At 42.5% G+C, this 15773-nt stretch overlaps 1 protein-coding gene across 2 annotated transcripts in view; it reads left to right on the forward strand.

Moving 5' to 3' along the window:
* Positions 1–15773, forward strand: part of atp13a1 (ATPase 13A1) — a 60562-nt gene that overhangs the window by 3996 nt on the left and 40793 nt on the right. For both annotated transcript variants that reach the window (XM_033012232.1, XM_033012233.1), the window contains 4 exons: positions 7390–7479; positions 9362–9549; positions 11670–11742; positions 14128–14283. In XM_033012232.1, the coding sequence (XP_032868123.1) occupies positions 7390–7479; positions 9362–9549; positions 11670–11742; positions 14128–14283 (507 nt within the window). The remainder of the gene's footprint in view (positions 1–7389; positions 7480–9361; positions 9550–11669; positions 11743–14127; positions 14284–15773) is intronic.

Genomic DNA, 15773 nt, shown 5'->3' on the forward strand with positions numbered 1-15773 from the left:
GAAAATGTTCACTGTTTTAAGGGGATGAGAGAAAAGGGGATCTGTTGACCAAGTAGCCCAACCTCAATAGTTGGGAAAAATGTAGTATGTATAAAGAAGTATGTAGTATCAGAATGCTTTGAAAGGAATTGTAAGATTGAGAAAAATAAGCATGAATTTATGGAAAGAAAGTCACATTTGCCTAATCAACTGGAGTTCTTCCGAAGATGTGGTTATAGAATAGATAAGGAAAATACAGTTGATGTGCTGTATCTGGATTTTTACGGATCTTTTGATAAGGTCTTAAGAAGGGGGTTGGTCAAGGTTACAGCACACGAATTTGGGATACCATGTTACAATTACTGTTCAGAAAAAGGAGTTGAAATAAGCTGAGAAGGGTCAAATTGTTGGGAAAAATGTAGTATGTAGAAAGAAGTATGTAGTATCAGAATGCTTTGAAAGGAATTGTAAGATTGAGAAAAATAAGCATGAATTTATGGAAAGAAAGTCACATTTGCCTAATCAACTGAAGTTCTTCCGAAGATGTGGTTATAGAATAGATAAGGAAAATACAGTTGATGTGCTGTATCTGGATTTTTACGAATCTTTTGATAAGGTCTTAAGAAGGGGGTTGGTCAAGGTTACAGCACACAAATTTGGGGATACCATGTTACAGTTACTGTTCAGAAAAAGGAGTTGAAATAAGTTGAGAAGGGTCAAATTGGCGGGATTTGTCTATTGGAACATGATTGGTGTTTGCGACCCCACTTGTTTGAAGTCTTCTCAGCTTATTCCAACTGATTTTCTGAATAATAAGATTGAAGGGACGAAATGTCATATTTCCAACTTCTCTGATGCTGCTGATCTATATGGGATTGTAAGCAGGGAGGAGGATGTAAAGTGGATTCAAAAGGATATAAAACAAGCTGAGTGAATGAGTGAAAACATGGTGGATGGAATATAATGTGCAAAACCAGGAGATCCTCCACTATCCACATTACAGTAAAGAAAACTATTGGTAAAAATAGTGAGTGGTTGTATGATATTGATAATGAAATGGATGTTCCAGCATCGGCAGTGCCTGTGGCTTCAAAGGGATCTAGATGTTCATAAGTTCTAGGAGAAAAATTAGGTCATTTGGCCCATCAAGTCTACTCATGGCTGATCTATCTTTCCCTCTCAACCCCATTCTCCTGCCTTCTCCCCATTACTGCTGACACCCATACCTAATCAAGAATCTGTCAATCTCTGCCTTAAAAATATCCATTGACTTGGCCTCCACAGCCTTCTGTGGCAATGAAAGAGACTATTTCATATTAACCCCCCTCCCCGTACATAACTACATGGTCTTACTTTAGATTCCTCAGTGCTGGTGGAGTACCACTAGCCTGCAAAAATCAACAGGCGCTGAAAGTGAGCCAACATCGGGTATCCCTTTTCATGGCTAATATTCCTAGATTTGAATAGTAAGAAGGAGCTCTCAATGCTGGTTTACAAAAAAAAACACCCCGCTGAAATAATTCAGCGGGTCAGGCAACATCCCTGAAGTACATGGATAGGTGACGTTTTGGGTGGGATCTTCAGACTGATTGTGGGGGAGGGGGGGGAGAAAACTGGAAAAGAGGAGGGGCAGGACAAAGCCTGACAGGTAACAGGTGAAGACAGGTGACGTGGAGATTTTTGTTGGCCAAATGCCAGAGATATAAATAAACAGTAGGAATAAGGAGTTGCAACTGTGGGTTCACATTGTTTCTTTGCTTCAGACTCCTGAAACAGGCACACTGTTTCAACCTTTAAATGATAATCAGAGAGAAATATTCAAGGTGCTCTCAATGAACATGGGCACGAATGATTAGATATCAGATGCAGAAATGATGGATCAGCCCTAACATTTTGTTTCCTGATGTGGTTTGTCAATGCCTTTTGTATATTGAAGCATAACCACCTTTTGTATTCAATTCCTTTAAATAAACAACATAATTGCTGATTATGACCTGCATGTTGGCCTTCTGTGAATCGAGCTATAGACAAATAGATCCCTCTGCATGAAGAACATGTGTACAGAGGAGGAATGCCTGGTAGGGAAATAGCTTTCAACCCAGCGGTATGAATGTTGAGCTTGCAACCCAGTGGTATGAATGTTGATTTCTCCAAATTCAAGTAATCCCTGCATTCCCTGTCTATCCGCCCCTTCCCCACCCTAGTCTTCCTGCCCGATTCACTATTTGTATGGGGTGGCAGATTGCAACCTTCACGTGGTCCGCCCTGTTTCGACAAATGCAATCAACCCGGCATGCACAACCAAATAAGATCAAATGGAACAAGTTGTCCTACAACTTTAGGCTGCGCACGCCATACGCAAGAAGATTTTGCATCCATATATACGTTTATTTTCACCTCTTCCACAGCCAACAATGGGCCATTGTGGGCTCCACCTTTTCTTGTTCATCGGTGCAGACTCTGAATTGTTCTGAGCTTTTTCATACCTCTAGTTTCCCCTGCCCTGACTCTCGGTCTGAAGAAGGGACCGAAACATAATCTATTCATTTTCTCTAGAGATGCTGCCTGACCTGCTGATTTACTTCAGCATTTTGTGTCTATCTTCGATGTAAACCAGCATCTGACGTTTCTTCCTACATGTAGGGAATGTGCAGTGCAACTATACGGAGGAATACTTTTTACACCGTAGCATACTGAGGTACAGGAATAAGGGAATAAACATTAGGTACGTAGAGGTACAGCTGTGGAAATATGTAGTGCAGTTATACCTAGAATAAAAACTTTAAAGATATCATCCTTGCTGCTAATTTAGAGCAGGCTATATTAATAGTTATTGGGTTTAAGAAGGAACTGCAGATGCTGGAAAATCGAAGGTAGACAAAAGTGCTGGTGAAACTCAGCGGGTTTCAGTGATATTTGCATCGGGAAAGATTTTTGGGATGGTTTGCCTGTTACTGTGAGCCAGATATTGGTGTACTCAGTTTAAATGTTGGATGTCCTCATGTTTGAGTATCACACTGGATGGCAAGATTGAAAAGATTCCCATCAGTTTGCCATGCAGTGGGTATCACTGGCAGGAAGCAATGAAGATAGACACAAAATGCTGGAACATGCAGCATTTCTGTAGAGAAAGAATGGATGACGTCTCGGGTTGAGACCCTTCGGGACAATAAAGAGCAGGTTTCCAAGAAGATATCCATATTGGGTTTGAAAGTTCTAGCCGTGGGAAGTTAAATCGGCATGCTTTCAACAGCCGTGATTTCTGGACTCCAAACAAAATCTGTGTACAATGCTGAGGTCACACAACCTTTATGGCTAGGAAGCTGCCATTTGTATCAAAAATACGGAAAAACATGTATTGTTAATGCTGCTGAGAGCTATAGGCACTCAAACTACTTACTGAACGTGCTTTAACTGAATATATTCATTCCGCATGTGTTCATATTGTCTTGGTTAAACTCGTGGATAATGTGGATGCTCTCTTCCAGAATCAAAATAGTTAGAAGCCGCTACGGTGGTACGAGTCCAGTCTTTGAGCCACAAAACTATAGACTTTTGTCCTGCTGAGTTCCTTCAGCTGTGTTTTGCTCAAAACTTACGAACGCTGCTTTCAAATTTTCAGAAACAAGCGGGACAATATCCACACGCATGCCAATGTTTTGTCCAATATTAATGCAATCACCAACATGATGTGGTTGTTAAGCAAAACTTTGCTGTTCTGCTCATTGTGGATGTGTGTCTGACACGTGCCACTTCGTATGTTCTCCATTCCCAACTCGATCAATGCCAAATGGGCAACTATGGACTTTAATCTTCTTCAGGTAATCTTTTGCTGGCCTGGATTTGTACTGGCCTTTTCTTGCCTCCAGCCATCCCAATCCCTACCTCCATCTTTCAGTCTGAAGGAGGGTTCCAACCTGTTACGTCACCTATTCCTTTTCTCCATGGAGCTCATTGAAAAGCTTAGATTGATAGACTTCTGAATATTAAGGGAATCAAGGAATGTGATATAAAGTAATAAAAATGATCGGCAGATGCAGGGCTGCCTAGACTGACCCCTGGTTGCCTTCAAAGACCGGGAACCAGAGAGGAGGTAGTTGGCAATGGTGCCGAAAGCTGAACAAGGTCCAGTAAGAAGGAACCCGGGATCTTACCTTTGAAGACAGGCATAATCACTGAAGTTCATGCCAATATTTGTACCTACACTTGTTTTATCACTGCTTTTTTTTAAATTCTCGCTCTGTATACAATTGGCCTCCAAAAGCAAAAGTACTTTTTGACTGTAAAATACTTCCGGTTGTCCCAAGGTGGTGAAAGGCACCATGTAAAAGGTCAGCTGCGGGAGTCTCCCTGGGGCACGATGTATTAGAAACATAGAAAATAGGTGCAGGAGTAGGCTATTCGGCCCTTCGAGCCTGCACCGCCATTTAATATGATCATGGCTGATCATCCAACTCGGTATCCTGTACCTGCCTTGTCTCCATACCCCCTGATCCCTTTAGCCACAAGGGCCACATCTAACTCCCTCTTAAATATAGCCAATGAACTGGCCTCAACTACATTCTGTGGCAGAGAATTCCACAGATTCACCACTCTTTGTGTGAAAAATGTGTTCCTCATCTCGGTCCTAAAAGATTTCCCCCTTATCCTTAAACTGTGACCCCTTGTTCTGGACTTCCCCAACATCGGGAACAATCTTCCTGCATCTAGCCTGTCCAACCCCTTAAGAATGTTGTAAGTTGGCCAATGATGATGGCCAGGCAAGGAGAGGGGTGATGGTTTGCGGGATGACTAGATGGAGAAGACAGCTGCAGCGGCCTTTAATGCCAGCTGCAGTTGGGACTGTGAAATGGTGCCAAAACCTGGCGACTCTTGCACATGGACTCAGTGGGCTATTTCTATGTATTATGTACTTATTGTACTCATGGCAATAATTTCTACTGATCTGTATGCAGAAAAAAAAAGTATTTCGCTGAACCTTGGTGCACGTAATAACAAAGGAACCATTGAGCCATTATACCAAAGATAGACTCAGAAGACGGGCCCTGACCTGAAATGTCACCTATCCAATTTCTCCAGAGATGCTGCCTGACCCACTGAGTTACTGCACCATTTTGTGTCTATCTTTGGTCAATGCTAAAGCTGTCAAAAGAAATGTTACAAGGACGCCCTCAAAGCATCCGTGGGGTAATTTTGAGAATGGCACTGAAAGTCGGGAAGTTTGGTGAGGTGCATGGGATGAAGATAGCATTGACCTGCCATGACAGTTATGTAAGCTGGTAGAATGATTGGATCATTGGCTGATGAAATTTAATACTGAGAAATGTGAAGTGTTACATTTTGGTAGGAGGAATGAGAAGGAGCAACATAAACAAGGGCACAAGAACAGAATTGTGGATGATTTGTTGAAGCTGGCAGAGTAGGTGGCAAAAAGCATTTTACCAGAAAATGAGTTCACTAAATCAAAGCTCAGATGCAATGTGTTGTTTAAAACTGTTAAGTTATTCACTTTGGCACACAAAATAGGAGTTTGTTAAAAGAAAAGAGATTGGCTATTGTTGATGTTCTTGCTGCAGTTGCAGAGGGCCTTAAACAGTACAACACAGTAAAAAGGCGCCTGAGTATTGTGTGCAGTGCCTGCGAAAGGACATCCTTGCCAGTGAGTGCTGTAATGATTCACTACAGTGATTCCAGAGATGGCAGGTTTGACATGGAAGAGATTAAATGGTCCTGGACTGCCTTCTGTTAAGTTTAGAAGAATAAGAGTTCTCATTGAACCTTAATCTCTTACACAACTCAACAGGCTGGATACAGCTGGGGAAATTTCCTTAGCTGAGAACCAGAAAAGAAAACCATATCAGAAAAGGGCACAAAATGCGGGAGTAACTCAGCGGGTCAGGCAGCATCTCTAGAGAACATGGATAGGCATTGATCTCTGGTTCTTGCTCTGATTTCACAGGCCTCCTCAACAACCCATGAAACTGGAGTCATCCTTGATCCAGAGAAACTGCTGCAGGAGGAGATCTGCGTTATATTGCAGTATAAACATCCTCCCAGTTTACGAATGGCCGACTTGTGTACAGCTCGTGTGTACGATCGAGTGTTGGGGAGGATTGACGGGGTGGTTTGCCGGTTGCAACAGGATTGCAGGCATTATCTTTTGCGCAGGGAAATGCACTGCATTTCCGACTTGCGAACTGTTCAGCTTGCAGAACTCTGCTGCAATTTGGTCGGACCTGTGTGCTTATACATAGAACAATGTTGATATTTTAAGCCAACTCCAATAAGCACTTTTACCAGTTCTGGCTTCAAATTGCAGAATAATTATTTGCTGCTGCAAGTTCCTGGTCTACATGACTGCTTAGTTAGGGGTTGATCAGTATTTCGTATGCAAGAAAATCCTGTGTTTAAGCAATTAGCATTTAACAAATTAGCAAACCCTTGCAATCTCCATTTATTTGGTAAAGTGCCTTGAGGTTCGTTGTAAAAATCTAGAACGTTCTTTATGGTTGATTACTGAGACTGAGGAATGGGGAATATAATGAAGCTTTGTTGGAGAAGGTTGGATAAGATCTATTTTGTCCATTGACTATAATTATAGTTGGGGCATGTTAAGCTAGACATGATAGAGTCTAAAGAAGGGTCTCGACCCGAAATCACCCATTCCTTTTCTCCAGAGACGCTGCCTGGCCCGCCGAGTTACTCCAGCATCTTTGATATAAACCAACATCTGCAGTTCCTTCCAACACATAGTCTTCACATTGGGAGCGTTGTCCATTGTGTGGGTCCAGTTGCTGTCAATGGAGTTGACCAGTGACTTGTTGCGAATGGAGAAGATTAGAACAGGAAAGGTCCAAACATGCCATAATGAGGTGCCGGTCTAGTGAAACTACACTAGGGAATGAAATCATGCTAAATAGCAACCGCAGCATGCAATAGAGCCAAGAAACACCGAAGATAGACACAAATTGCTGGAGTATCTCAGCACATCGGAAAGAAGTCTGAAGAAGGGGCAGCAAAGTGGCGCAGTGTTAAAGTTGCTGCCTTAAAGCGCTTGTAGCGCTGGAGACCCGGGTTGGATCCCGACTACGGGTGCTGTCTGTACGGAGATCTTTGATTTCTTCCCACACTCAAGACGTACAGGTTTCTGGGTTAATTGGGTCAGTATAAGTGTAAATTGTCCCTAGTGTGTATAGGGTAGTGTTAATGTGCGGGGGTCGCTGGTTGGTGCGGACATTGTTGGCCGACGGGCCTGTTTCCACACTGTATCTCTAAACTAAATTAAGGGTCCCGACCTGAAGTGCTGCCAAACCACTTCAGTAAGTGTGTGTTTTGCTAGAAACAGATTACCTGTCAAACAAAAAAACTCTGTTCAAGAACTCCATTAGCTGTTTTTTTCATTTGCTACAGGAACCAAACCCTTTCAAGGCCACTTATGCGAAGGTTGTTCCTACCGCTAACAATGGGTCCCCTGAATTGGTGCTGCTTCTACATGACCAGGTAAGCAACTGATGCTGCATGTGGCTGAAAGTATTTTTTTTATTTTTTTGCAATTCTAATGGAAATTTCAATGGAAATGTGAAAGTGAGAGATGCTCAAATTCCCAGCTACTGTGAATCTACATCAATAATTTAGTTGTGATCTAATTCCTTATTTGAGAGTTAGCTCGAGGTATTTTGTGAAGAGAATTCAGAGGTGTTTAGACTGAGTGAGGGGCATATGCAATAGTTTGTGGAAAAAATGAGAAGTTGATTGTTTGGATGCACAAAACAAAAGCGGAATATTTGTTGGAGAGGTTGGGGTAATGTTGGCTTTCACAGTTCACAAGCTCACGTCACTGATGGTCAGTGAGCAGACATGAGAAGTGGTTAGAAGGGTAAATGGTGTAATTGCCTTTATGGTTGATTTGATTTTACGGAACTTGGCAAATTTTGAGCAAAACTGTTTCTGAGGAACTCTGTTGTCAGGCAGCATCTGAGGAGGGAAACGGACCAACAGTTTGGGACTCAATAGAAGAGTCCTGACCTGAATTGTTGCCTGTCCATTTACTTCTACAAATGTTGCCTGACCTGCCGAGTTCCTCCGGTGCATTTATTCTGCTCAAGATTCCAGCATCTGCAGTCTCTTGTCTCCTCTGCAAATCTTATTGCATTTGGCCTTGAGGGACAATACCTAGAGTGTTATGTGCAGTTTTGGACTCCTTACACAAGAAATAATATGCTTGCCATAGAGGAAGTATAATAAAAATTTGGTAAATTGGGATTGTTCTCTAGACTGAAGAAAAATGAGTAGAGTCCTCATGTCAAATTGAAATCTTCTTCAACGGCCTGTTACTGGAATGACATTTTTCCCGATTGAGGGTTCTAGCACGTGGATGTAGTTTGATGAAAGGCATGAGCCATCTAACAACGACATAAGAAATTACTTAACTCTGGTGAATCTTTGGAGCAATCTACCTTAAGGCTGGGAGGCTCAATAGTTGATCTTTTCATGGCAAGTATTTGGATATTAGGGGAATTGGGAGTAATGTGGGAAAATGGCACAGAGATAAATCTCATCACTCCCTTTCTGCATTCTTACTGTAAATTACCAGAACAGGGGAACATAAATCTAAAGGTTACGTGATTCTTTACAGTGCAATTTAATCTTAAGTGCATCTTAAATCTGAATGTTTGCAATTCAAAATGCTATCAATCCAGAGCTAAGGATGCAGAAAATGGCAGCAAAACAAGTTTAAGTCAGAGGAGCAGAATTAGGCCATTTGGTGCATCAAGTCTACTCCACCATTCAATCATGGCTGATCTATATTTCCCCCTCGACCCCATTCTCCTGCCTTCTCCCCACAATCTTTGACACCCTTACTGATCAAAAACCCGTTAATCTCTGCTTTCAAAATACACAGAAGCTTGTCCTCCACGGCCGCCTGTGGCAATGAACTCCACAGATTCACCACAGCAAGTACGGGCCAATGAAAAGATTTGGCAACGGTTAGCGGTGGTTAATAGTATTTAAGTAGTAAATGGTAAGATGAACTCAGTATTAAAAATAAGATAAGTTGGTGGAACAAAAATATGAAACGAGTGACTTTTAAATATAAATAGTCAGGTCTGAAATGTAGCAGCTCCATCAAACTGGATGAATTGAGAAAATATTTTTTTGAAATCTGAAATTAAAATGTGTGTATTAAATTTCAGACATGAGTAAGATGACTATTGATAGGTGTCATGTAGGTGACTGGTTGGATGTTAGGTGGATATATGTTCAATAGCATCAGGTTTTGGTGTGATGGTGGACTCTTCTCAGCCTTTATTTCTCTTTTCATATTTAAATATCAGTCTCATTGTTTTCACATTGTTGCTTAAATATTCTTCTCTCTCTGCAGGACACGATTCAACAGAAAACCATCTATTTTGAGTTTCAAAAGATTAAATACTGGTTTGATGAAGATGAGAATGAGTTCCTCCCTGTCGCTTTCCCAGTAGATTTTCAAATTAATTTTTACCAGACTGCCAAAGGATTCCAGGATGAAATAGAACTCAAAGATGCCGAAAAGAAATATGGTATAAACAAGTATGTACTGAAACTTGGAAAAGTTGTGAAAATGAATGAAATGTGTATTTGTACAATAGCCGCTATTGGGGCATACTCAACCATTTGTAAGCGTAACTAAATTTTTGGTGGTTTGTATGTAGTTATTTATTGGCACCATTTGTTTTATCATGGTGAATACTAGTGAAGCTGAAAGATCTCGATCATAGTCAAAGTTTCCAGAAACAGGCCCTTTGGCTCAACTTTATGATTATACCTTTAATAATCCTTTACAGGAAATTACAGAACTTGTCCATGAAGCCGCTTCTAATCTAGTCCCATTTGGCCCATATCCCTCTGAACCTATCCTATCTATGTACCTGTCCAAGCGATGTTTAAATGCTGATAAACTATCTACATCAACTCCCTCTACTGGCAGCTCGTTCCATGTACCCACCCACCCTCTGAGTGAGATAGCTGCCCTTCAGCCCCCTATTATCGGTCCTGGAAACTGATGGGTTCATAACTGAGTAGTTAGTCACTCAGACACAGAATGCTGGCATAACTCAGCAGGATAGGCAGCATCTCTGAATAGGAATGGGTGATGTTTCGGATCGAGAGCCTGAAGCAGGGTCTCGACCCGAAACATCACCCATTCCTATCCAGAGATGCTGCCTGTCCCACTGAGGTACTCCAACATTTTGTGTTTATCTTCGGTGTAATCCAGCACCTGCAGTTCCTTCATACACGTCGCTCAGCTCAATCTGAAGAAGGATCTCGACTCGAGACTGCCCCTGTTAATTTTCTCCAGAGGTGCTGCCTGACCCGCTGAGTTACTCCAGCATTTTGTCTATCTTGGGTTCATAATTGAGTTACCTTTAAATTATATCATATCAGATGCTAAACCATTTACCATCTTGACACTGAGACTAATCAGTCAGCATCACTGAGAATTATTCACTGCACGTGTTAGTTGCTGGCTTTTTGAAAGGCTGTCCAATTAGTCCCATTCCCTTGCCATTTTCTTCATGGTCACATTGTAAGCGTCACCAAGTTTGGAGGTCTTAAACCTACTGGTTGTACTTTGGCAGTGGTTTTATTTTTACTGATCTGCTGTTGGACTCAAATTATCAATAGAAAATGAACTTGTGTCAATTGCTGAATACTTGAGGACCATGCAGAGAGTTAACCTGATGTGAAAACAGCAACTCCATTCACTTAAATGGAGGGAAGTGGTTTCAAGGTAGCAAGATAAGTATTGGGTAATTTGAAGTCTTAGATTAGTTTAATGTCATGATTTTTTCTGATTTATTTTAAATTGAATAAATTTTCAATGGTTTTGATTGCATGTTTCACGATGTGTAACACGATCGCAGCTATGCTGTGGTGTGTTTTGGAGCATTCAAATAAATGACAAATGGTAGTACAGTACTGGAATAATCCTCGTTTAGTACTTTCGGGATTAGCCTTTGCCTCTGATCCAGGAGAGGCAGGGCAGCTTGAATTGCAGTTGACTGCCATTCCAAAGCAATTTGTACCATTTTAGGTTTGATTGCAGGACGCCTTGTGAGCATCATCCAGGTGTTACAGATTTTCAAATTGGATGGAACGAACTTTGAAATACAGGATTATTTAAAACAAACTAGTGCTTCCTGCTAAACTGACGATGGGTTGCATGCACTTCCATGTATTTAAAATATCCAGCATTTTGATTGTACAATATAGGTTCATAAATTAGAGGAGCAGAATTAGGCCAATCGGCCCATCAAGTCTACACCGCCATTCAATCACGACTGATCTGTCTTTCACTCTCAACGCCATTCTCCGGCCTTCTCCCCATAACCCCTGACACCCGTGCTAATCAGGAATCTGTCATCCTGCAGCTTAAAAAAATACCCAATGACGTGGCATCCACTTCCGTCTGTGGCAATGAATTCCACAGATTCACCACAATCTGACTAAAGAAATTCCTCCTCGTATCCTTTCTAAAGGCATGTCCGTTTTGTTCTGTGTCTCTGTCTCTGGTCCTAGACTGTCTCACAAGTGGAATCATCCCCTCCACATCCACTCTATCCAGTCCTTTCTCTATCCGGTAGCTTTCATAATCAAAATATGATCCCGAATGGTATCATATCCTCATTTCTGATGTGTTTATTTTTCAGGGCTGAAATGATAGTTCCTGAATTCATGCAACTCTTCAAAGAGCGTGCCATTGCTCCTTTCTTTGTTTTTCAGGTAGGTATCTTGGATAACGAAAGCAATTTTAGTACTTTTTGTTTTGAACATGGTGAATATTATGTAGTATGTTTTGAAGATAGCATGATCATATCTCTCCCTGAGGTAGTCTTATAATCATCCTCTGATCTGTCATAATCATCGTGGAGAACAATGATTTGAATATTTCTTAATCTCAATTTCAACCATTGAATTCTAGATTATTATTACTGGCAACAAGAAAAAAAATCCTCGTGCTCTGATGAGTCTGAAGAAAGGTCTCGACCCGAAACGTCACCTATTCCTTCGCTCCATAGATGCTGCCACACCCGCTGAGTTTCTCCAGCATTTTTATCTACCCTCGTTGCCTGACCAGTTCCTTATAAAGCTTCAGCTTTGCATCCTGGCTTTTATATTCTAGTCCACTCACAATGAATGTTAACATTGCATTTGCCTTCCTTACTACAGGAGCAGGGGTAATATTGAATGGCTGAGCTAGATAGGCTACACAGCCAACCTCTGCCTCTTTCTCATTATGGGGTGCCCTAACCAGCTTCTATACAAGCTCCCACCTGCTCTTTGTTTTCCCTGATGTGCAGAGAAACATGGTGCATGATGTTCGTCCAACGATCAACCCCAGCCTTATTTGGAGCCAGAGTTTCGATTTTTACCAATATATTGTAGACATTTATAAAGGTCCACCATATATTGATAAAAAAATAAAAATCTGGTCCAAGTAATGCTGGGGTTAAACGTTGGAAAAATATTAGACCCCATATCTTCTTAAAGCTGTATGGCCATTTTACCATGCTGCATCCATTATTCACATAGTCCAAATGTACTTTTTGATATGATAAAGAACCATTGAACCTAGACTGCTTTGTCTTTGATCTCTGACATCTGAGTTGTTATTTATTCTAGATTTCTCCCTCCCAGTCCTGTAGCACTTAATTTGTCTCTAAATATTACATATGCCATGTCAGATTTTTTTTTTTAAATGTCCCAGTGAAAGTTATGGCTGCAAGGACATTGGTTCAAGATCAGATTACATGTACTCGCCTTGCATGAGCTAGGTGCATGAGCTACAACAGTAGATGGACTAAAAGTTAGCTGTTTCTCATGCCACGTTTACAGCAGCCATCACTATATTATCCAGTTATCGGTACTGTTTGAGTTTTAGTGTGAGTCAGTCAGTCGGGTTAGATTCTAATGTGTTATTTATAATGCAGGAGACTTGGTCATGGAGGTACACGGACAGTTACTTGCTGACTGGGGTCATACATGAAAAATAAATATTCTGGCTGAAGCCAGGCACAGAGAAGATATATAGTCAGACCTGAGAGAAAGCTGGAAGCAGTTTAAAAAGTTTTTTTTGCAGGAGGGATTCTAACCCTAGGAAAGGGTTGATTCCAAGTCTTGATGGTACCTGCTTGTCTGCAGCAAGGAGTTTATCACATTTAGCAGAAAGCATGAAAAGATGACCTGTCCAACTACTTGGGAAGAGTCCAGTGTTCCTCCCTAGTGCTGGCAGCAGTTTATCTCTTGTAGAAATAAACTGGAATTTTGTTTGTGAAGTAAATATATAAAAATAACTTCTGCCATAATGGCTATTTGCAGCCTAACTGCTATTCAGCTACTACTCCAGGTAGCTCTGCTATAGTCCAGGGTCCTGTGTTGTCGCGCTGGGCTTGGTAATGTGTGCAGGCATGCCGTTTGTAACAGTGACGGGGCTGGTGACGTGCGTGGGCATGACACATTGCTGTGCCTAGTCGGGTGATGTTTGCAGGCCATCTTGTGGTACCGTGCAGGGTCTGGTGATGTGTACCGACACTTCCCATCTCACTTTGAGATTAGCATGCTTTCCACTCTGCCTTATAATTAATCCTTGTAAAACTCAGCAATAGACTCGAGGGTTTGGGTAATTAAGTCTCCATTGGCTACGGCCAAAAACACACCATCATTACAACTCCCTCAGAAGACTAAGGAACGAGTCGACTCCAGCGGCTTTTACCATCTTCTACTGATGCACTACTGATGTTGAAAGCATATTCCAGAATGCCTCACAGCTTGGTTTGGCAACAACCCAGCCCAAGACAGTTTCTTCCCTGATGTTATGAGAGTATTGAACGACACTCGTGTAAGCTGGGATGTAGTCCTGATCTCCCAACCAACCTCAATGCAGACCTTGCACTTTGTTATCTGCATTTTCTCTAACTGTAATACCATAATGCTGTAATAATATATTTTACACTTTGCTAATTATCTCTTTGCATTAACTGTTGTACTTGTGTTTGGCTAGACTGTCCTCGTGTAGCATATGATTTAATTTGACTGGATAACACACAAAGTTGTTCCAGTGTATCTTGATACAGTGATGGGTGTATTCTAAGTATGTGTATTTTGCAGGTGTTCTGCGTGGGTCTGTGGTGCTTGGATGAATACTGGTATTACAGTGTCTTTACCCTTTTCATGCTGGTAGCCTTCGAAGCCTCCTTAGTGCAGCAACAAATGAGGAACATGTCAGAGATCCGGAAAATGGGAAACAAGCCCTTCATGATCCAGGTAGTAGTTTAAGTATGATAGTTCGACACCCAACTTGGAAAAAGACTGAAATGATGCCACCGATTCCTCTTTGTGTTCAGGTTCTTCTTAGGGTCGGTGGGGGTGCTGTGAGTCGGCTGCCCTGCCACAACAGCGTGTTCGTTATTTTGACTATTCTTTGTTTTTTTTGGTGTGTCTAAATGTTTGTTTAGGTGTCTCTTGGTGTGTCTTGTGTGTGTGTGTGGGGGGGGGGGGGGGAACTCGGGAACTGCTTTTGGTCGCCTCCTCGACGGAGAGGCGACTTTTTCCATGTCGCCTCCCTCACGGCCTAACGGCCTTTCTCGGAGCCGGGCCCAGAGCTTCAGCAGCAGGCGCAGCGTGGACTTTTCCATCGCGGAGCGGGGGAACCCTTGCTGGGGGTCGCCAGAGAGGAATGCTCCGATCGCTGGCCTGGTGACTTTGACATCGTGGGGCTGTGGTCTGCGGAGCCTCTAGCCGTGGGCGTGGCGTGGACTTACCATCCAGAGTCTGAGATCTCTTTCCGGGGATCGCCGGAGAAGAGCTCCGACCGCCGGCCTGTGGCCTACAACATCCTGAAGCCGCGGTCTCCGGTAGGAAGTGCCGATTCGGGCACTCCAAGTGTGTTTGACCGTCCCGACGTCGAAGTTTGGATCATCCCAACGAGAGGGCCTGTACATCCGGCCGTCCGTAGCGGCGACTACGGAGGGTTCATGGCCCCGACCACGGATGAACAAAGGAGGAGGACTGACTGAATTTGTTGCCTTCCACTACAGTGAAGAATGCTGTGGTGGATGTTTGTGTTAAATTCTATTGTGTGTTGTGTGTTCTTTTTAAGTGTATCGCTGCTGGCAAATTCATTTCACTGCACCTTCAGATGCATGTGACGAATAAAATTGACTTTTAACTTTGACTTTGACTTATTTGAGAGAGTGGTTATACTCATTTTTGTGCAGGACCATCACTGATTTATATGGCAACCGGTGGTCTGGAAGTCCTCCTGAAAATGTGGCTTCTAGGCCGGTTGAGGCAGCCGATCTCAACCTCATCGGGATTTCCACGCCGATCACCAGGTTGAATTTGCTACCTGCAGCTGAGGCTCTGGGACATCAGCCCGGCCTGAGCCAGCAGATCCGTTCCCATAGCCAACTTTGCCAGCTATGTCTCCGCTCCCCCCAAGGCTGTGACCTCTGGTCTGGCAAAACTGATATTCCAGAAAGGTTGTGGAACCAAGGGTGCCGGAAAATCAGGATGCACCTGTAGTTACTCTTGGATACCTGGCATTCTATTCTTTGCCATTTTTTGATCACGATACTAGTATCACCATAAGACAACACCACGTGGTATAGTTTGGCTCACTCCACCCCACCAGAATCTATAGGTGCAGAAAAGGTGAGATGCAGAAAAGAAATCTTCCTTTGCAATAGAATTTGGAACAGTACGATACTAGAAAAGGCCCTTTGGCCTGCAATGGCTGTGCTGACCATGGTGCC

Source organism: Amblyraja radiata, chromosome 35, assembly GCF_010909765.2.
Source record: "Amblyraja radiata isolate CabotCenter1 chromosome 35, sAmbRad1.1.pri, whole genome shotgun sequence".
NCBI classification, from domain to species: domain Eukaryota; kingdom Metazoa; phylum Chordata; class Chondrichthyes; order Rajiformes; family Rajidae; genus Amblyraja; species Amblyraja radiata.